The sequence below is a fragment of the Hemibagrus wyckioides genome, linkage group LG27 (genome assembly GCF_019097595.1).
Source record: "Hemibagrus wyckioides isolate EC202008001 linkage group LG27, SWU_Hwy_1.0, whole genome shotgun sequence".
NCBI classification, from domain to species: domain Eukaryota; kingdom Metazoa; phylum Chordata; class Actinopteri; order Siluriformes; family Bagridae; genus Hemibagrus; species Hemibagrus wyckioides.
In genome coordinates this window covers 5,959,427-5,982,905 of record NC_080736.1, presented here as the reverse complement: position 1 = coordinate 5,982,905, position 23,479 = coordinate 5,959,427, and the positions used below count along the sequence as shown (strand labels likewise).

The following is a 23,479-nucleotide window of genomic DNA, read 5'->3' as shown; positions in this document are numbered from 1 at the left end:
TGTGTCCTCAACACTTACACCCACTAGCTTCATATCCTCATTTATTACATCCATATACCTCCTCTTTGGCCTTCCTCTTTGCCTCCTGCCTGGCAGCTCCATGTCCAACATTCTCCTACCAATATACTCACTCTCCCTCCTCTGGACAACCATCTTAATCTGTCCTCCCTAACTCTGTCCCCCAAAGTCCAACATGAGCTGTCCCTCTGATGTACTCGTTCCTAATCCTGTCCAACCGTGTCGCTCCCAAAGAGAACCTCAACATCTTCAGCTCTGCTACCTCCAGCTCTGTCTCCTGTCTCTTCCTCAGTGACACTGCCTCTAAACCATACAGCATGGCTGGTCTCACCACTGTCCTGTACACCTTCCCTTGATTCTACTGAAGTCCTGACACCTTTCTCCACCCATTCCAACCTGCCTGCACTCACATCTTTACCTCTTATATACAGTATGAGTGATAAGATGCCATAATCTTGGCTGTATTTCTATCAGAGCTGCTGATGAGAATAGTCTGGTTTTAAACCTGTTGTATCAAGCATACCAAGAAAACCCATTAATAAAAACTAATTAGTAAAATAATACAGCAGTTATTTAACAAATCATTTTAAATGTCAAATTTGTAGTTAATGAAATTTACTTTTAAGCCAGATTATAATTAAAAAAAAAAAATTGTTATTCTTCCTAATCTGGTCAATGAAGCTTCTGAGCAGTCAAGACCAATTTGTTTCACTCAGACAACACAGCAGTGTTCCACGTCCTTATTATTATAATATTTTAACAATTAAACACATTTTTCATTTTATTGCTTACACTAGCTAAATAATGTCGCTCAATAACAACCTGTTTATCTTTTTCCTCTTCATTTTATTCTTGATCTACTCTATAACCATGTATTATATGTAAAAACAACAATAATGATAATTTATACAATAATGTGAAAGTGTTTCTAAATGTTATTCTGAATATCAGGCTCTGACTGCATCATTAGGTACGTGTTTTATGGCATGATGTTATTATTTTGTTGGGTTTAATGTGAGGACATTATAAAACATTTTGCCATTATTGTAAAAAAAAAAAAAAAAAAAGAAGCTTCCAGGGACAGATACACTCTCAATATACTTATTATGGTCTCCCATTATTGCGTTAAATAGAGGACGGTACACAGAGAAATGTACACAGAAAAGTTTGCAGAAAAACAACGAAAGAAAATCCAATTTTATCCCTTTCAATATGTAAGTAATTCTATTGCTTTCAATTAATTGATTAATACTGCATAATTTCTTTTATTGGAGTGTTCAATCGAGCATTTATTTTATTAAAATATATATTACTTAATTTTGTGATAGACTATGTTTTATTGATTTATTTTTTTTAATTAAATAATATATTAATTAATTTTGCAATAGACTTTTATTTATTTATTTATTAAATAATAAATTCATGATTTTTGTAATAGACTACATCTTATTTATTTATTCTATTAAATAATATATTAATTAATTTTGTAATAGACTGTTTTGTTCATTTATTTTTTTAATTAAATAATATATCAATTAATTTTGTAATAGACTGTTTTATTTATTTATTTATTTTGTTATTAAACAATATATTAATTTATTTTGTAATATACTATGTTTAATTAATTAATTTATTAAATAATATATTCATAAATTTTGTAATTGACTGTTTTATTTATTTATTTATTTATTTATTTATTTATTTATATTAAATAATATTTTAATTCATTTTATTAAATAATATATTAATTAATTTTGTAATAGACTGTTTTGTTCATTCATTTATTTATTTTTTATTAAATAATATATTAATTAATTTTCGTAATAGGCTATGTTTATTTATTTATTTATTTTTTATTAAATAATATATTAATTAATTTTCGTAATAGGCTATGTTTATTTATTTATTTATTTTTTATTAAATAATATGTTAATTAATTTTCGTAATAGGCTATGTTTATTTATTTATTTATTTATTTATTTGTTTATAATAACTTCGCATATGCCCTTCTATATAGAAAAGTACTACAGTTGGATCTTTTATTTTCGCCTTGGCGTGACTTTTCTGCAGAAACGTTTTACGTCATAAAACAGCGACGCGACACACGGAGAACGGTTACATCCCAAATGTCTTCTTGTTCCCTGTATAAGTACACTACACGGGGTATAACGCTAACGCTGCTAAGAACAGAATGTAGGGCACTAGGAGGCAATTTGGGATTTAGTCAGAGATACATGTGCGAACATTGAGTGGACAAGGAAAGGTGAATATACCTGGTTATTTGTGAGACAGGATCCAAATCATTAAAGTGTGGCTCGTTGTTACTTTGTCGGAGCTGCCAATGCTAGATTTTACCATCTTTAGCTAGCCGAGTTAGCCGTCGCTAACGCTAACGCTAACGACTTGTCAGAATGCACGGCGTGAAGGTTGGGTGCTTTGGCTTGCTCGCTTCCAGACAGCTGCTAAGCCAAACCAATTTGCTATCCAGTTATATCCGTGGTGCAGGCTGTGCGCAAGACTTGTTTTATAATGTTGTTGGACGCCAAACATCAACGGCGACGTCTGAACCGGTGATAATCCGCGTCCCGAGGCGCATGCAAAACCGAATAGACAATGTGAAGCAGGTGAAACGCAAACACCTCGATAAAGTGGCCACAGTAAAAGCCGGTAGACTGCTGATCAAAAGCAAGAACCCACTACTGAATCAATATGTCAGTTACACTCTGGGTAAATTTGAAGAACCAGTCCTCACGTCGAAGGGGTGGAAGAATAACAAGTCATTTGGGGACTACTTTACCATCAACAGCACCCAGAGTGCTCCTCCGTTCCTCCCTGAGCCTAAAGAGGAGACGAAACAGGATGGACATGGTCCCAGAAAAACATTCAGCCACCTCCATCTATCGTCAGAGCTGGTCGAGACGCTGAGGAGTCACAATATCACTCATCCCACGATCGTGCAGTTGCAGACCATTCCCAAACTGCTCCGGGGTCACAACATCCTGTGTGCTGCTGAGACGGGCAGCGGAAAAACTCTCGCTTACCTCCTGCCCATTATCCACAGATTACATAAAGAGATGAGACAGATGGAGCTGGGGTCAGAGCAGAAGATACAAGCGCTGGTCCTTGTGCCGTCCAGAGAGCTGGCCGAGCAGGTGACGTCAGTTGCACGGGACATGAGCCAACCGTTTGGGTTAAAGGTTAAAGTTGTAGGTGGAGGAAGAGGAGTCGGGAGCATCAAAGCAGCTTTCAGCTATGGTCAGCCTGATCTTCTGGTTGCTACACCTGGCGCCTTGCTGAAGGCTCTCTGGAGACGCTTTGTTGATCTGAGCGAACTTCGTTTTATCGTTGTAGATGAAGCTGATACGATGTTTGACCCCAGTTTCGTCAACATGCTTGAGAAGATCCTCCGGCACACCCAGGTCGCTGCAAATCTCTCTGAGATAACCGGACCCACACCAAAAGCACAACTGGTGGTAGTGGGTGCCACTTTCCCTGGAGGAGTCGGCGAGCTGCTGGATAAAGTGACCGATCTGGGCAGCTTGGTGACTGTTAAGAGCCGGATGTTGCATTACTTGATGCCGCATGTCAAGCAGACCTTTGTGAAAGTGCGAGGCTCTGAGAAAATTCTGGAGCTTAACCAAGCCTTGAAGGAGGCGGAGTCTGATCGGAAAGGCGTTTTGGTGTTCTGCAACTCGGCTGCCACCGTCAACTGGCTTGGTTACACGCTGGAAGAGATGGACCTCCGTCACACACGTCTTCAGGGAGAAATGCCTGCCTCCATGAGGGAAGGAATCTTTCAGAGCTTCCAAAAAGGCCATGTTGATGTTTTGCTTTGTACCGATATTGCCTCACGAGGACTTGATACACAAAGAGTGGGGTTGGTGATTAACTATGACTTCCCAGAATCCCATACAGACTACATCCACCGTGCAGGCCGCGTAGGCAGGGCAGGAGCCTCAGGTGGAGGACACGTCCTAAGTTTTGTCACCCATCCATGGGATGTAGAGCTGGTGCAGAGCATCGAAACAGCAGCCAGGAGGAGAATGTGTTTACCAGGAATGGGGACAGAGATCCAGAAACCAAGCAAAACATTATCACAGGAGAGCAAATGATATTACACAAACTGATTCTTACTGCTGTTTTTATTTTTATTATTATTTTTTTCCAGAATACTCATAGAATATGTTTAGGAACACCTTATGTAATAGAGTTGAGTGCAAAAGTTTGCACCCCCCTTAATTGTTCAGTTAAAAGATTAATTTACTTCACATGCTTAACATTTAAATAAATAAATATTTATTCTAGGATGTTAAAAATGAAATCTTGTAACAAAGGCAACAACCAAAGGTACACAAAAATCCACTTAAAAAGGAGTCCATATATGGTTTTGATTTATGTAATTATTTTTATATTTGTCACTAATAAAATATCTGAATGTTATATTACTTATTCATTTTGTTACATATAAAAAATAAATACCAATGAAACCTCACACACTTGAATGTCTTGTGGTTAGAAATGAAATTCCTTGCCTGAGGCTGTGCAAACCTTTGCACTCTCTCTTGCTGTCTTTTTATGATTTGTAATAATAGGATTAATGAGAAAGGTGCTGATTTTTTCCACGTGTTGGTTTATTGAGTTGAAGAAAGGCGTGCCATCAGATAAAACGGTACAGTGTTCTGCATTTACAGTAAAAGAGTAAAAGGTGTTTATATTCAATGTGGTAAAAGGTTCCCAGGAGCAGTTCTCTTTGTAAGTGTTTGTATTGATTTTCTCAGTGTAGTACTTGTAGCTTGCAATACAGAAATCCTTCACAGCACTGTCTGATTCATTTTCATTAGTATGCTGCGTTTATTGGATAAAGGCTTGAAACAGGGTTACTGCTGATGCTTTTCTGGCCTGCAGGGTGTCTGGGAAAAGGAGAGGAAATAACCAAGAAATCGTTTGAATGACGCAAGAAAACATTTGTGCGGAAGGTTGACTAAGATAGAAAAACAAGGTTGTCTGCTCTGCAAAAAAACAAACAACAGCATAATGAGACACGTCTCGCTCTTTTTACATCTCGCTCTTCTTTTCGTATGCAAGTTATTTCACACTGTCTCACAGCTCCAGGGTCCCCCGAGCCCCGGTTAGTCTCTGTGTTTTGCAGACTTTTGCATGTTCTTCCTACAGATTAGTCTTAAAAGTCTTTATTTGTCATATATACATCACAGCACAGCACAGTGAAATCCTTTTCTTCACATATCCCAGCTTGATGGAAGTTGGGGTCAGATAACAGGGTCATCTGGAGTAGAAAGGGTTAAGCTTAAGGGCCCAACAGTGGCAGCTTGGTGACTGGATCCTTATAATCATTTGCCACCATGGCTCAGTTTCCTAAACAGAACCTGACAGTCACTGGATTTAAGTATCTACAATAGCTCTGTGTGTGTGTGTGTGTGGTGCTCCGGTATTGTCTGATATCATACCGAGGGTGTATTCTCCCATCTCTGGATCCACCATGACACTTTTCATAGCGTTTATAAATAGTTTGTTCAAATCAGAAAAAAATACTTTATAATAATTACAAAATACCAATGCTTTAATACTTCTACGATGCTTTGTATAAACAGTTAGGGTTATTTCCTGCTTTAGAGACTGTAAGGAACCTGTATATTAATATTAACAAATTTTATTTTCACTTTTTTCAATCAGAATAAATTCGAAAACCTATTTTTCAAGTTGTTTAAATGTGTGAAATAACTTTTGAAATTGTCCCATTTCCGTATTCCAGCCCGGTGTCCGAACTCTGAGCAGCTTCCTTTCACGTTTCCACTACATTTCACCCTCGATAAAAGTCATAACCATTTTTTTTTTTTTTTTAATAGATAGTAAATGCTGTTACTCTGCGCTATATAAACAGCTCTGGTTTGAGATGACGACTGTAGTGAAGAGCGAGGGATGAAGGATGAGTGCGCGGTCTGCCACCCACTGTTTATTATCACAGAATAACAGCAGGGTTGCCATGGTATAGGCCTATATTTAAAGTGAGGGTGCAGCGCGTTTCATAAACATCGATCCGGAGCAAAATAAACAGGGAAGAACACTGATGGACTTTCTCCCAGACCAGCACCGTGCTCGAATTACAGCTTCAAAACAAATCTTGTGGAGCAGCATCACAAGCTTTTCCTTTGAGAACGAAGCATCGTACTTTCATTTTCCTAATTATCAGACTAGAATTTTATCATTTCATGTTTTTTTTTTTTCCAAAGGGACTCAAAGAGTAAGTCTGCTTGCTGTCAATTTTCAGTCTCTTTGCTTCCAGGTCTGCTTTGTATCCGTTCCACATCAAAGCAGGAAATACCCAGAAGCCGGCTGAGTGGCAGGCTACGAAAGGCATATGGTGAAGGGATCTGCTTTATATGAGCACTCTAGCCTTCCTGTCTCACTGAATAGTCTCACAGCTGAACTTTGACCTCTGATGCTTTTACGTCTCCTCTCGTCTGAACGCTTAAAGATCACGAAACAATGAAGTGACAGTTTGCTATACAAGTTTATGCAAAACATCGTCCACAGTATAACTTCACAGACATAACATCAGTTTGTTTTAAGGAGAAACGGCTGGTTGTTCCAGGTCATGTCCACACCGGTACAGATACACTTTTCTACAGCGTTACAAATGAATTCAGTAAACTAGCCGTATTTAATACAGTGGAACCTCGGCATACGGAGAATTTTCGGCACATGAACGAACCGAGTTGAACGCCGGCTAAGTTGTGCATACGCTCGGGAGCCGTTCAGAACAGTGGAAAGCCAACTGAAGAGAGTTTTACAATTTTTTTCAGTCAGTGAAAGCTGTTTCAAAGGAGTCAACCCACGATCCCAACATTGCCTTCGGCATGCATTCAAAAGCTAGGTGATTTTCCGTGCGTTTTATTGTTGACAGATCGGTGGCGTGGGTGGTACGTCCAATTTTTAGCCCAAGCTTGGTGGCACGACTTCCTGTGAGGAGCCTTGACATGGAATCCTTGGCTTGGGTCAGTTCTTTGTAAGCAGCCATACAGTTTACAAACACTTCGCATATTGGTCATATTTTTGGGCGGCTGGAACGGATTATCTGCATTTACATTATCATTTATGGGAAAATTTGTCTTGCAATAAAAATATTCGCCTTAAGAACTCTCCTCCAGAACAAATAAAATTCGTATGCCGAGGTTCCACTGTAGATTGTGGGGTGATGTGAGACATAGTAATATAATATTAAGTCATTAAATCGAAACAACAACATAAGATCTCGAGGAATTATCATTGTGTTCGTATAAAGAGATCTAAAGTAAAAGTATTGATGTTGAAATATGGAGTTATATCAAAATAATAACATTTTATTGAAATTAGTAAGTTGATATAGTGAGATATTAAATTTAAAATTAACTTAATTTATTAGTTGTAAAGTCAGAATAATGATAGAATATGTTTTTCAAGGCTTATGATGCAAATAACATGCGTTAACTGAACACGGAAATATCACAGTTTCCATGGTTTGATGCAACTCACTGCAGCAAAAATGGAGAAACCACAAAATATTGTTTGTAGAATAGCTGCAGAGTCAGTATGTAGTGTTTAGGCGAGATAAGTGTAATTGAAAACGCAGATAAGTGTTTTCAATTAACAGATAAGTTTAACTAACCCCCCCCCCCCCAACACACACACACAAATTAACACGCCTTACGTTTTGTATGTGTTCTAAAATAAAAGGATCCCTCATGGATCTATCCTAAGATAAAGGTCATGAATGTTTCCGTTTCTTTCATGTAAGCTACTATATGTGTAACATATAGTAACTTGTATATTTATATATTCTATTCCTTTCATTTATCTACTATATATACACTAAAAAAAAAAGATTCCTTAAGGATGACAAAGCCCAAAAAAATCATTTCACACGTATCTGTATCTGGGAGTGGACATGGCCTGTGATGTGAGGAACGTTATTAAAGCTATTGTGATAATGTCCATGTGCGTGTTCATTCCTTTATTCTGAAGATCTGCACATTACACAACACATTTAACCATGTAAACAAGTCAGTTAGCAAATTATAGCACACAAATATGGCAGACTAGCAAAGTTTCACTGGAAAAAAAATACAAACTGAACACTATTTACTGAGCAACACCAGGATGGATGTTTTTCAGTTAGATGATCAGAGCGTCACCTTCTCTCAGCTGCTCTGGACATGAAAACGTGTCTGTCCGTGCTTCCATCTCTCAAGGCTACCCGTGAATAGGTAACTGTAGAACGTTCTTTTCCCAAAGCTAGCCACGCTATTGAATTTCCAGCCTGCATTTCCAGCAAGCTGTAGATACGCCGCTATATTATTAGTTTGAACAGCAGCGACGGGATTAATCTTCAGCGGAATACGGATTGTAAGTGGAATATTTTCAAGGTGGCTCAGTTTCAGAGCTTGTCAGTTCTCTCTCACACGTTAGTTGTGGAGTGCGTGGTGGAGAAATTCTCCATCCGGATCCGTGCTATTTTCTTCACAGGCGGGGGCGAGTAGAAGAGATGGCAGGTGAAGGCCTGCCGGCAGGCCTTCCGAAAGTTCTCAGAGAGGAAGGCGTAGAGAATGGGGTTGACGCAGGAGTTTCCGTAGGCCAAGCAGTGAGACATGATCCGGAACGCAAAGGAGGCATCGTTCAGGGGGAAGTCTCCAAATTCCACCCACATGGCAATGATATGGTGGGGCATCCAGCAGAAGAGGAATGCTGCCACAACCAGTAGCACGGTCTGCGCTGTCTAACAGAGAGACATACACACAGAATTAACTCACTGCAACACAATACAGTCACATATACAAGAAGGTTCTTTTGCATGACCAAAGGTTCTTGCTTTCTAAGTGGAAAATTAGCCTTTACTTTTGCTGTAGGGTTTTACATAAAACATGAATGGGTTCAATTCGATTTAGAATGATAGAATTAAATTGTAGGTACCAACACCGTCACTGCTGCAGTGATTAGATGTGAGGAATTCGCACACTAAGAGATTTGGTTTTTCAGATAAATTTTCATATACAGTAGCCACGCCCATTTACGTCCAAGATCTAACAACAAACAAAACACTCATGGATTCCTATGAGAAAGCCCAATGCCAAAGAGGGAATCTAAATCCCAACTAAAGTATTAATAGAAAGACTTGTGCCTAACAATAACAAACGACTCACTGGAAACTAAAGCTGTATTAGTTTAATTAGTGAAACAAATCAGTACTGGAGGTGACGAGCAATTTTTAATGGCGTTTTTGTCTCCAGTGTTTATTATACAAAGACAAACAAAGCCTTAATAGATTGGCAGCGTGTTTGTGAACACACTGTCACTACAACACGTATTCCAAACACTTTCTCATGCAAATCTGAATCTGAATGTGTTGGGTTTAAAAGATGTGACCGTATTGTGAACAGGATCGGAGAGAGAGAGAGAGAGAGAGAGAGAGAGAAATCCACTGCTTAGGAAACAAGTAAACAGCTTGAAGTTTGAGTTTCAGTCATAAACAATGAGAGACTTTTAAACAATTGGAATTTAAGCTATTGATATTATGATTTTTTTCTCAACAGAACTAGTTATTTCTATTCCTCTGTGCTGCCTATTGTCATATTGACTGAAAAAAGCTTTGTATGTCCCTCCAGATGATCAGATTCAAAATTCTTTAAAAATTAAAAGCAATTGAAAACAAATGTCCATAGAAGAAAAGAAGAAGCAAAAGCCTTCAGCAGGCGATTAATGCACAAAGCAAAGGAATATGACCAGGATGAAAGGATCCAGCCACTGAGCCCACGCAATCAATCTAATTCTGTATTTGTTAAAACCGATCTGCATTTAAACCTTTGTCTGTGTTCTATGCATCTGTACTTTCAGCTCTAGCTGTAAATTGGCAATGCTCTTAGTTCTATGAATAAGTAATAATGTTTATCATCCGAATACTAGTGACATTGATGGATTGTCAGCCTGAACACATGCCGTACTGACATACGCTGCTTTCTGGTATCTCCCATCTGAAGAATAATGAGGAATTTAGTCTGGAATAGGAATGGATTTATGGACATGCACAAGATTTACATCACTGGAGTCAGTTTCTGATACGCATGAACAGAACATCATGGAAATAGATGACTTTTTCCCTGAAGAAAAGTTGAGATAAAATCCCTGACACCAACCATAAATCAGGTGTGTAGCGTGTGATTTAAACATGCAAATATTCGAGTAGAGGTCCTAAAAAATGAGGGCAGACATCTCTGAAGGACATATGTTGGCTTACATAAATATATAGGAAATGTTCAGTAACAGAATGAATGAAACTGAAGCCAGTGGTGTTTAAAGAATAATATTAAAAACGATTCTAAGAGAGTGTGCATTTTCTCTTTGTTATTTAAGATAAATATCCTCCAAGCATGCTGCAAATAATCAGCATTAAACTCACATCTGCTGATTTAAGGCCCTAATATCCCGAGAGATTGAAAAGATATGCAGCAGCTGAAGGATTTAAGAGAAGCTGGTTATTTATAGAGCAAATAAAGAAATACGGTTTACATTTACTGTGAGGATTTACCATCAATGTCTACCCTGACTAATCATTTAGATCATATACTGAATGTAAATGTTATGTCAGGATCGAGATGCTAAGGCTCATGCAGATGCAGATGGAGGTAAGATGGCTTCAGTGCTCAAACAACAACAAATCCAAGATGGCTAAAATCCGAGTCCAGGCTCGAGAAAACAGGCACAGCAAAAACACAACATGGGCTTGACTGGAACTACAGTATAAGCTAGATGATGTAGAAGCGAGATCAAAACCAGGTTATTGATAAACAGTGTGCTTGGTAACATTGCAGTATATATGGTGGTGAACTGTGACTGAGAGTGTCTTATAAAGACTTAAAAAGTGGCTGATTGAACACAAGTGTCTTCAATCAGTAGCTTGGTGACTGAACAGTGACGTGAGTCTTTGTTCTGGAGAGTGTAGTCCATGGCGGCCATGCTTGTAGACCTTGGTGCATGCTGTAAAGTGGAGTTTGTGTAACGTGATGTGGCTTGCCCTGCCATGACACATTAACTCTTTAGAAGAAGAAGCCTTTTATTTCACCACACATATATTACAGCATAGTGGAATTCTTTTCTTCACATATCCCAGCTGAGGAAGTTGGGGTCAGAGCACAGGGGTGGCTATGCTACAGCGCTCCTGGAGCAGGGACGGTTAAGGGCCATGCTCAAGGACTCAGAAATGGCAGATTGGCAGTTTTGTGGCTGATCTTCTGATCAACAACCCAGAGCCTTAACCACTTGAGCCAGCACTACCCCAGGCACTATATATGTTAATCACAGTCTTAAATTGACTTCTAAATTTCCTGAAGTTATAAGCATGATTCTGTCTTATATCTAATTAACAATTCAAACCTAACAGGTATAAAACAGCTTTGGGGAATCTTCTGCCATTCTTCCATGCGCTTAGAACAAATGGAAACCATAAACAAAATGACCAACATCTTACTTAATATATGTATTAGGAAGAGCTCAAAAACAGGGTTAGAAAATAGCATGTGCTGTTACATTAAAATAAGCTACAAAGAAATGGTGTAATTGTTCAATAAATTATGACATGTCATGAATACTGTATCCACTCTTAGTTATTTTTAATGTTGCGGGACGTCTGCAAAAACATGTTAAACTTCACCGGCCTCACTTCCTGTCATGTTACTGAGTAACTCATCCGTCTTGAAGCCATTTCAGGATCAGCAAACTTCATGATACATAGTTACAAAGCCCAGACACTGGAGACTCCTTCCATAAACTTTAAATAAACATTATTCTCACTAAATTCTGAACCATGAACTAAATCATGGCTATACAGCTGTAAAAAACATTGTTAGTGTGGTCTTTATTCAGCAGAAATAGACCACTAAATAAATATTACTGATTAATTGAACAAACAGCTAAGTTGTGAAATACAGCATGAATCAGTTCAGTGCACTTAAACGGAACAAATTCATTACACGTGAACATCAGATAATTAATAAAAATGAATAAAAGGTCTAGAAACTAGTTATCTATTAGAATAGGCAGAAATCTGTGGCATTGTGGTGGACTTTTCTAAGCTGGTATAAATACTTTGTCCTAGAGTCTCACACAAGTGAAAAGTGAAGTGCAAAAGACAACAGATTTCTGCCACATGACCGATTAAATATCATAGCCAACCATTCCTCATGATTGATTTATTCATTCAAACACCATTTCTCTTTAACATTTACACCTCCTCAGGAAATTAGCACCTGCTCTGATGATCATAAAAATATATGATCCTACAATCAGAAGCAGTATTTTGGTGTTTGTTCCACAGACCCTTTTCTTCTCAGTCTCCAAAGCTTTAGATGTAGAAACATCTGAGATATGAATTAAAAAGATCACATTCAAGCATAATTCTTTATGGAATATAATTTTTTTTTAAAACATGATTATTCATTAAAAGAGTTATTTATAAATGGAATAGCAAATAGAGCATATTCACACAATGCTCACATAATCCCAAACACCACAAGGACTGCAAGGTCTCTCACAATACTTTAGATAAAAGGAGAATCTTGGATCATGCAAACTCCATACAGAAAGGCCTCTGCCTGTTCGAACCCGGGATTCGAACCCAGGACCTTCTTGCTGTGAGGCAACAGTGCTAGTCAAGTTTATTATTTGTTTATTTATTTATTTTTAATAGTATTGATGATCCTACTACTACTATTACTACTACTACTAATAAAAATAATATTTTTTTCTTATGCTGCTTGGTATAAATATATGAATTCCCAGAAACTCGTTTAATTATACAGATGGTACTCTTGGTTGATGTAGCTCTCAGATGTAGCTTTATTTAGCAAGCTTTAATTAGAAGACTCATTTCTTCTCCAGCAGAATTTTCATTTCAGTCCAAAAGCTTCTACAATGCCATATGCTAGGACTTCTTTTTTTTTTTGAAACCCCAAATAAAGAAAAATATCATTCCAAATGGAGGCTGGAGACTGTTTCCTCCACACAACTGGCACTAATAGACTGTGTGAATCTACAGTCTTGGCTAGAAAGATGTCTTCGTACCATTCAGTGTGTTTTCTTCCACTGTAATTGTTGGTGCTGTTATGATTGATTTCACAAAAAAGGAAGAATTAGAAGAAATGCAGCTCTCTAACAATCCCAGTTGTTTTACCTGTAACTAACCATTGTCTGGGTTGCATTTGTTGATATAATGTCTTCTATTTTCTCCATGGCTACCCTCGAGAATCATTTCTGAAATCTGTGATATGTTCCACATGTTTCTTTTGCACCTTTGACCATATTCCTTGATCATCCACAACTTCTATTATCTTGCTATTTCTCCACAGTTCTAGGCTGGGTTTGCATCCGTGTAACTTTCACCCCGATTTGTGTAGAACTGCAGATGCAATTTCAAGATGACAGACTCTCTACACTGTGAAAAAATGTGCAATGAGCTTTAATATAGTCTTGTTAGTGCCATCATTGTTTTGTTCGTTTCCTTGAGAAATTTTTGTTTCGGTCAGCGAGTTTTATTCAGAGGATTGCATAATGTATGTCTCGGAAGCACCTTGAGCTAACGTCAGGTTTCTGTCAGCAAGCTGTTTCTGTGGTAGACTAAACATTATGAAGTAATTCTAGATGCAGTTTGAGGTGCTGAACAGCTTACCAGACTACTGCATGGATTTATTATTAATCAGATAACTTAACCTTGTGAAAGTCAGGCCGTTTCTTAATTCAGGTCACAAACTGCTACAAGGAGATATGGAATTAAAGGCCTTGGCTTTTTCTGACTCAAGAGCTCTTCGTAAGAGCATTATCAAGCTGATAGATATATATGTCTATAGGGCAAACACTCTTTTTATTGCATTGATTGCTACTCTTCTCACTATGCTGATGACAGGAAATGTAGACACTCAAATGAGACAGCTTTTCCCCACAGGGGCACAAATGAGTGAGTGTCCTTTCAGCAGTGAACAAAAGCACCAGCACAGCCTGGTCATTTCAAAATGACTATTGAGATTGGCAGGATCCCCAGTGTGAAAAATACCATTAGCTGCTACCCTGGGCCACCTGTCAGCTCTTTCTTTACACGCTCTAAGGTAAGGTTATTGATGCATGTCACATACTGTGATATGATAAGACAAAGTTTGCTGAATCTGAATACTGTTACCACCATGAGCACGAAAATATTTAGTTCTTGACAAAACCACAGAAATCGCCTGGCTCAAGAGATCTCTAGCTAGCAATTTATGGAAATACATTCATTTACCACAGCACTGCTGCATTCTCAAATCAGAAGGTGGTGATCCAAGCCATTTTCATTAACAGCACCTCCGATGGCAATTCAACACAAGTGACAGGTTTATATATGAAAGTGCTTGCATTAATACGTTCTTGTTTCTATAGTAACAGTTCATGTTCATGGATTTGTATGGCCATTGCTGCACTTTAAACCAAATCTTATAATAGCTTGATTAAAAATGTGTTAAAAGAGAACATATAATTGTTAACAGACAATTTTGTCAAGTTTCTGCTAAGAAATGTATATTACAGATGCTTTAACTTAAGTAACTTGTTTTGCAGAGAATTAAATGTAATCACAATTGCTTACATGTATAAACGTGTTTATTAATAACATCAAATTTGTAATCATAGATTATATTATGTGGTATAATTGGAATAACACACAAAATAATTGAGTTATTCCTACAGTATATGACAAAACTATTATCAACAGTAATAGAACAGTAATAGAAATATTGACCATCCTGTTTAACACACATACACAGTGAACAAAAATAAAGTACAGCAAAGTAATACGTTAACTTACAATACATTTTAACAACACTTTCAGTGAATAACAATGTATTTCCTGTACCGCTTATCCTACACAGGGTCACGAAGAGCATAGTGTCTAACCCAGTGGACACAGGGCACAATGCAGGGGACAACCTGAACAGCAAACCCTTTGCAATTGCACACACATTCACTCACACCTATTTACACACTACAGACAATTTCGTGATGTCAATTAACCTATAACACAGGTCATTGAACTGGTGGAGGAAACAGGAGTACCCTGAGGAAATCCCCAAAGCACACACACAGAGCTGAATCGAACCCCCAACCCTAGAGGTTCTAAACACTAAGCCACCACCCCAATCCCCCCCCACATGACATGATCTTCATATGTCATATATCATTTCGTATTCCAAACTTCTGCAGAAACGACACACACACCACCTCTGACAATATTTAAGGGCATTCATGCAATTTTATGGAAATTGCCTATTGAAATTTTACATGTTGTTTGCCCTTGATGGCTGTCCTACTGTGAGAGTCTTTCATATGTTAATGTGTGGCAGAGATGGTGATGGGTGTTTGCTTTGTTCTCAGACCACAGGACGAAGATGACTAAAAGTTCAGTCCATTCTCCCTTTCTGTAGACAAAATATATACACGTCACAGTATAGCAAGTCACAAAGTCAGTAATTACTTTTATCCTTTACACTATAAATAGGAACACTTGGGCTATTGCTATAATCACCACTTAATTAAGGGTATTAGTTTTAGGCCCCTTGACTGCTAAGTGCACTGAGTCCCTTGCCACAGACATTTCTCTTCCTGCTCTGGTGTTCCATATTCAGGGCCCTTTGAAGCATCTTCTCCTCCATTACACCACTCAGGCTGCTAGTATGCTAGGCTTCAAGAGGGAAACTTCTACGTTTACAAAGAGGCAAAAGCACAAAACTCTTTGATCACATATATTAAAAAACTATTGGTATATTAAATGTCCAAAAATGTCAATACAGCTGTTTATTAGGGTTCTTGACGTGAACACTATATAAAATGACACCAGATTGAAATGAACACAGTTTCCTACACTGAAGGTATAACAAAGGAATATGTCAGTATGTCGGGCTGTTCGTGTTTTGTTCATCGTGTTTAGTTTTATTTTCTGTTTTGTTTTAATCTCGTCTTCAACTGTGAATAAAGCAGTGCTTTGTTTAATCCTGCGCATGGGTCTGTTTTACATGGCATGCACGCGGTTACCTTGGAGATCCAGGTTCGAGCCCCTCAAGGTGCGGGGGACCCGGATGGTACAGAATGACTGGCCGCTGTTGAAGACCCAGCAGGATTACCTAGCGAGTTCCTGTTTGGTGCGAAGTTCTGTAGTGTGCTGGTGAGGGCCTTGGACACCTGTGGCCGACATTCGAGGGCCCACCTGTGTCGTTCTGTGCAGGTGGACTTCCTTGGCCCATGCTACAGGGAGGTGCCTCCACTCCTGTTCCGGTCAAGGACGCCGCTCCACCATGATGGTCCTGCTTGACATCCTGTTTGGTGGAGGGCACTCCCTTTTTACCGGACCCGATGGAAGTGTGGTTCCATCATCTTGCCAGCCAAGGATGTTGCTCCATGAGGAAGTGCCATGGAGGACGCTGCTTGGCATCCCGGGTGGAAGACGCTCCCCACCTCATGCCCATGTCAGATGTCACTTGTCCCTGGCCCTGGGACATTGCCATGGACTTGTGTCATGGACTACAGTTCCTTGCGTCTTCCCTTTAGGTTGGACTACATCTCCCGATCACTCCTGGGGCTTCCCCTCAGTTTAGGTGGGGGCGCTTCAGGATCCGCACCTTAGAGGGGGGATTATATCAGGAATCACTGGGACAGTTCCCTGCCAGACCACTGGAGGGGGTGCTGGCAGGTGAATTGGCGGAGGCTGCTTTTTCTTTTGTCTTCCCTTGTACTTTATGCCACACCATCCCTATCGTTCTACCTTCCTGCCTTGTCACCTGTTTCCCATTTACCTTGATGTTTTGCCCTATATATATATATATATATATATATATATATATATATGTAGTAAATAGCAACATTTTATTCCACCAAAATCTAAAAAAAGTGTTAAATGTTTATGTATAAATCAGGTTTATTTTTTTTTGAAAATTAATAATTTGGTATTCTTTACTGAAGAATGGTATGAAGATTGGGCTGATTGTTTGCTATCCCAGACACCCAAAAATTTGAACTTCAATTTGGCTGAGATTTTCCCATAATGTCATTAACCGTGATTGAGAAAATTCATATGAAATACAGTTTGTGGATTATTTACCTTAACATCCTTATTTTTCACCCCAAATAATGCATTTGGAGAAAAAAATAGAAAGTATATAGACTAAGTAAATATTGTCTAATCAAAGTAGAGAAAGATCAATTATTTATACAGGGCTTTTAACAATGGACATTGTCTCAAAGCAGCTTTACAGGAGTATAGAAGCATATAATAAAAAAATATAAAGTTTAAAGTTACTATTTATTTCTAACATTTATCCCTGATAAGCAAGCCTGAGGTGACAGTAGCAAAGAAAAACTTCCTGAGATGACATGAGGAAGAAACCTTAAGAGGAACCAGGCTCAGAAGGGAACCTTAGCTTCATTGGGGTGACTCATTTGGAGAGAAAATAATGTAAATGTAAATAATGTTCTTTCTATAGTCACAAGGAATCGTGCAACCAAGAGCTCCTGAGGAACTAATAGGTCAGTGTACTTTATTAACTTTTTGTGTTTTTGATTTGAATGAAAGAAGTCTGATATTCAGAGGAAACATGATATCAACAAAGTAGTGCATTACAGACTTACAACTTAAGTGTGAGCAACAGTTTACATACGATTCTTATTAATCCATCAATCAAACCTCATCATATAAATCATTGCTAATCCCTAATAGTTTTAATGTTGTGCTATTGCTAGATATTAGCTTCCCTTCTAATATGACAGCTAGCCGTTACTGGCACTACCAGTAATGGTGACAGGAATGTTTTACAAACAGTGTAATGAATGCTAGTGAAACTTCCTCTGCTAGTCACTTTTCCTGAAACCTGTTAATAGCTTTAGAAAATCTGCCACTTAATGTACAAACAGAGAAGACAATGCTGACTTGTTATCTGATATTGAATCCGGTATGGAAATTATATTTGTATAGCATTTGTTTTTTAGATTAGATTAGATTCAGATTTACTGTCATTGCACATGGGCACAAGGAAACGAAATGCAGTGCATTGCATGCACTATTAAACATTTTCATTCTGAAGTAAAAGAAAGCAAGATTCCACTTATGTATATATTCCTCTAAAGGCCCACCTTACACTCTCAATTCACAGGTTCAGAGTAAAGAGGATTGGAAGGATAACACAAACCTCATCTGAAAATAAAAGAGCAAGCAACAGGGAAGAAACATGTGGCAACTGGAGTGAGTGGATGAAGCAGAAAATGCAGCACCCATGCTTAGACTATCTTCAAATCCTATTCAGGCTTTGCACCCAGAATTGAAAAGCGTCTTAAAAGGCAATGCTGTTTTTCACAGTCTGAATCGATTTCTCTTTACTCCTGCAACATGCAAATGTTAGCATGTAAATCTTAGTTTACTGTCTCAAAGTAACCTTTAAATAAACGTTTTCAGCTACCCGAAAACTGTTAGCTGGTTTGTTATACCGCAGGTTATCGTAAAGCTACATTAAACACAAAGCACAAACACAATACTTATCTTAATCATTTAACAATATCACAATCATTTAATAATCATCACACGCTTCGCCTTGATGAAATGCAGGCTAAACAATGAAGCCAAGATGTTTTGGAGTTGACAACAATTACTGTATCAAAGCCTTGAGTTTCACTTTATCACCAGGCGATATGGATAAGATGCAGCACATTTCTTTTGCAGGGCGAGATATAACAACACAATTCTGACATAATCCAGTGGCTTTTAACAGTGGCTCAGGGATGCAGAGTCTTGCCCCCTGGTTTCTTTCAACTGTCTCAAACAATGCGTCCAGCTCCGCAGACACAAAACACTTCCTCTTAGCAGGTGGGCCTTTAAGTGATAAATGCACAAACATATCACAATAAACAGACTGCCTGGTATACAATACACACACATGCAGAGAGAGAGAGAGAGAGAGAGAGAGATTACAGCTTTTAGTACAGCTGAAATACACTTTGGGAGTCACTTATGCACTTACTGTGTACTGTGTGCAAAGTGATACTGACTATGTCATGTTGTTTTTCTCTTTCTATCAATCTACACACACTTCCACACAAAGCTCTTTCCAGTTGCCTAGCAAGATGTCAAATTCAGTCTCTCGATAAATACAGTAGACTCTCCAAAAACTGTATGAAATTGCAGAATACAAACCTTTCTTTGTATTTGGTCATCAGATAAACACTACTTCAATATCAAGCCACTGTGAATGTCTGGGGGGAAAATAAAACAAATCTGAAAGAAAGACCTTGCTTTAATGAGCAAATCAAGAAGCACAAAGCTGTGTAGCTACTGATAAACTTCATAACTGCCTGTAGGAGCGGCCAACTTGTGCTGGAACATTCTATCTGGTCTGAATGACAGGGTTTTCATTTCTTTTTCAAAGTGACACACTTTCCACTACACTCGAGCTCTTACTGCCACAAGAGCCATAAGATATAACAAATTCAAAAGGAATTACTGAGATTGGTATAATGCATCACACAACCATGGAACAAAGGGTTCGTTAGTGCCATTGCATAACCCATCTCTTTTGTTTTAAAGTGTCTTGCACAAATTAACTTTCCCACATTTTGCTGTGTTTTGACCTGGAACTAGAATGGGTCGTAATTGGGATTATACATCATAGAGCTACATAAAATTGCCCATAGTATTGAAGTGGGCTGAAAACAAAGTAAAAAGACAAAGGTGTGATTGCATAAACGTAATTTCAACCCCACTGCTGTGAATCCTCTGGTACAACCAGAAGCCACTTAATTAGTTGAGCTGAGTTCCCCGGTGCGCAATAAATGACAAAGCACTGGAAAAAAGTCTCATTCAGAGTTCAGTTACTAAAAAATCCAACAAAACTTTTAACTTGCCAGTGCAGCATTAAATCCCTTATATATGTTTGGAAAGAAAATGCCATAACTCTTCTCTGCCCGGGTAAGGAGTGTATTATCTCTAGAGGCATCCAAGAGACCGGGGTGAATCTGGAGAGATCCACAGCTTAGATGGGAGGAATTGTTTACTGGACAAACACAGCCCACAAAACTGAGATTTATGAAAATGTGTGAACAAGAGTATAAAAAACATTGAACAAGTTGAACAAAACTATATTGGTAATGTAATAAATTACAGACTGCCTCAACTCAGATTCCACTCCAAGATACATGACAGAAAGCGCTCATTCCCCAAAGGCTTAAATATCATAGAGGAATTTGTTTAGGACACTAAATTATTAACCAATATTTAACCAATAGTATCACTCGGGCATTTGGGTGTTACACTCAATTACAGTCAATTTACAATTAAAGAAAAACCCTATTTAATTTAACAAACAGTAAAAGCATAGCAGGATTTTGTCACTGCTACTCTGCAATGAACTTCTTCATTAAGATCCTCGACGCTTTCATCCTTATATTTTCTTACACTACCCAAGCATGTGGAAAAGGTTCTGTCAACCTTGAAACTTGAAATTTGTGGCCTTGGCATAAGTTCTCATTTTGATGGAAACCCAATATTGCTCATCACCCTGACAACACCATCCCCACATTGATCATGTTATAGCATCACGTTATGGGGTTGTTTTTCATCAGTGGGGATTGGACAACTTGTCAGTTTTGAGGGCATTTTGCAGCCAACCCCAAGGCAATCCAAGAGAAAAAATCTGTTTCAGTCTGTAAGAGACTTTAGACTGAAGAAGAGCTTAAATTGGCCCAGTTACTGGCCTCAATCCAATTGAAAATCTGTGGCAAGACTTGAAAATTGCGGCGTACCAACAGACTTCATCCAGTCTGACAAAGCTGGAGCTATTTTGCCAAGAAAAATGGGCAAAAATGTTCAGGATCCATATGTGCAATCTGTTTCAATTCCAGTTTGTAACACTATACTTCATCAAGTATCAAAACTTCTTAACAAATATGCAGCTTGCATCGATGATAGTGTTGATGGCTTTGTCAAGAGAATCCTTCTGTAATATCAGCACTGTTGTTTATCACCTCCAAGCTTGCATGGCATCCAGCCAGAAGTGCCAATTTAATCTCATCAAAACACAAAAGCTTGTCTCACAGGAAATGGGATTTCACACACTGAAATTAAAACGCAGTACATTTGATGTGCATTATGTTTCAGAAGAGCAAAAAAACCTCTAAGGTCACCAATCCTCAAGCATCAAATGAGCTATGTCAAGCCAGTTAATAGACTTAAATTGAATGAAAGCTTTGATTGATTGAATGGATTTCTAGGGTGGTATATAATAAAAAAAACAATAGTCTTGGGTCACATTATTGGCTCTCAGTGCTCACTGTAAAGGGCTGAATCACTGAGTAAAGAGTCGATATGAAGAGCTGAAAGAATTGACTCAAATAGTCAAGGGAGCCAAATCAAAGGGTTTTGTATAATAACAAAGCAGAAACAATCATTTTGGCTCACATTGTTGGCTCTCTGTAAGTTACTGAATCACTGAGTAAAACCTCGACATAAAGAGCCAAAAGAGTTGACTCAAAGGAGCCAAATCGATTCAAGGACCTCACAAAGAGCTCACAAAGCTACATTTTCTCTACTAAGCTAAACACAAAACATGTTAGTCTAGATTAATGTCAACTAGTGTTAGAAAACAGAGAACATCATGCCATAGTCAGTAATCCCTGTTTTGCCGACTAACACTCTTAACGCCATTCTCGATATATTATCTGACAGGTCCTTCACAAGGAGTAAGCAAGAAGTTGGTGACCTAATTTCCAGCACTGTGAACACAAGTACGGTATCTGAAACGGTGCTTATTTTACACCACAGTTAAAAATAACAAAAGTTGTGAATCATAGGAACTAAAGCAGGATTAAAAAAACAACATATCCGCCTACGCTGATCACGGTAAGCTGGGAGAACTGCAATTTAAATGTCAAGTAAATAAAAAACAGTCAGTTAAATAGGAAAAAAAGCAAAAAAAGCATACTCACATAGTGATTCAGTTTAACTGGGTGACTGTAGAAATGTCAGCTGTTTCAGCCAAAATCCTACAATATAAATATGACCGTTTCTCCTGTAGCCTGAACATCGACAGGATTCTAATTCAGGATGCTGTGATGATTTTAATAGAATGTATTACACTTCTAAAATGTCACGCTGTCATGGCTGCTTATATACCTTGTCTTGACTTCTAGTCATTTAGTCCTTTTTTAATACTGGGATTGGATTGTGCGTGTTCATGTTAAATTTGCAGTTAAGCAAAAACCTTCGGCCAGAGGTGAGTTGTAACATCTGCATTGGTACAATACCGCTATTGCAAAAACACAGACAAACAACTACAACAAACACACACACATAAATGTTTCTGAATGAAATAAGAATTAAAGGAATAAGGAATAAAACCTTAGGGGGCCTTCGATTATAGGACAATAATCATCAAAATGCTGGTTTGACTGTTGATTTTAATACTGTTTATTATTTTTATGTTATTTATTATGTTTTATACGAACGCCTCACACCTCCAGCGTCCTGGGTTCGAGTCTCGCTCCCGCTCACCGTGTGTGTGGAGTTTGCATGTTCTCCCTGTGCTTGGTGGGTTTCCTCCAGGTGCTCTGGTTTCCTCCCACAGTCCAAAGACATGCTTCTAGACTGACTGGAGTCTCTAAATTGCCCGTAGTGTGTGATTGTGTGTGTGTGTGCTCTGCGATGGGTTGGCACTTTATCCAGGGTGTATCCTGCCTTGATGCCCGATGACGCCTGAGATCCCTGTGACCCACTGATAGATCGGATAAGCGGTACAGACAGACAATGTTTTATGCCACAGTAATTTACCACTGAATAAACTCTTTTCCATTTATAGATACAGTCAATGTTGTAGAACGTTTGCAAGACATTTTAGCTCTGTTATAACTTATTTTATAACAGCTGTAAACAGTCGTTCCCTCATTAACCTATTTGTTCTTTCTCTTTTAGTTTAGCATACAATAAAACATGAAATCATGTTTTCAAGCATGTCATGCTACTGAAAAATGTGAAGTCCTCTTTCCAAAAGACTTTGACCTAAACTGGTAACCTTTACCTTGAATTGTTTCAAAGTGCTGACACTCCTGACTCCTTCCATCAAACGCCTCCTTAGAGAAAACTGCACCCTAACAATGTTTATCTGCACATTAATATAAGTCTGTGATTTGCCTTTCCGCTGAAATCCTTTGACCAATCAGAATCGCGAATTTGTTGTGATGTAAAGAAAACCAAAAATATTAAGTATAGTTTTCACACTACCAACAGCGCAGATCTCTAAAGAGTGGAATTTGTAAGTGAATAAATACGGACACGCCTGTTCATCTGTACACTATTGTCGACTTTTACTGTACATTTGCAAGCTCTCTATTTTGTTCATCAATGAAAAACAACTAACATGAG

The 23,479-nt window shown here is 38.3% G+C and overlaps 2 protein-coding genes across 2 annotated transcripts in view; one reads left to right on the top strand and one right to left on the bottom strand.

Moving 5' to 3' along the window:
• Positions 1-2,187: 2,187 nt before the first annotated feature.
• ddx28 (DEAD (Asp-Glu-Ala-Asp) box polypeptide 28) lies at positions 2,188-4,510 on the top strand. The gene has a single exon (XM_058382308.1). The coding sequence runs from the start codon at positions 2,430-2,432 to the stop codon at positions 4,128-4,130; it is 1,701 nt and encodes a 566-aa protein (XP_058238291.1). The 5' UTR covers positions 2,188-2,429; the 3' UTR covers positions 4,131-4,510.
• An 11-nt stretch (positions 4,511-4,521) lies between these two features.
• galr1b (galanin receptor 1b) overlaps positions 4,522-23,479 on the bottom strand; it is a 31,779-nt gene continuing 12,821 nt past the window's right edge. The window contains exon 3 of the mRNA XM_058382310.1: positions 4,522-8,788. Within this exon, the coding sequence (XP_058238293.1) occupies positions 8,471-8,788 (318 nt within the window). The 3' untranslated portion in view covers positions 4,522-8,470. The remainder of the gene's footprint in view (positions 8,789-23,479) is intronic.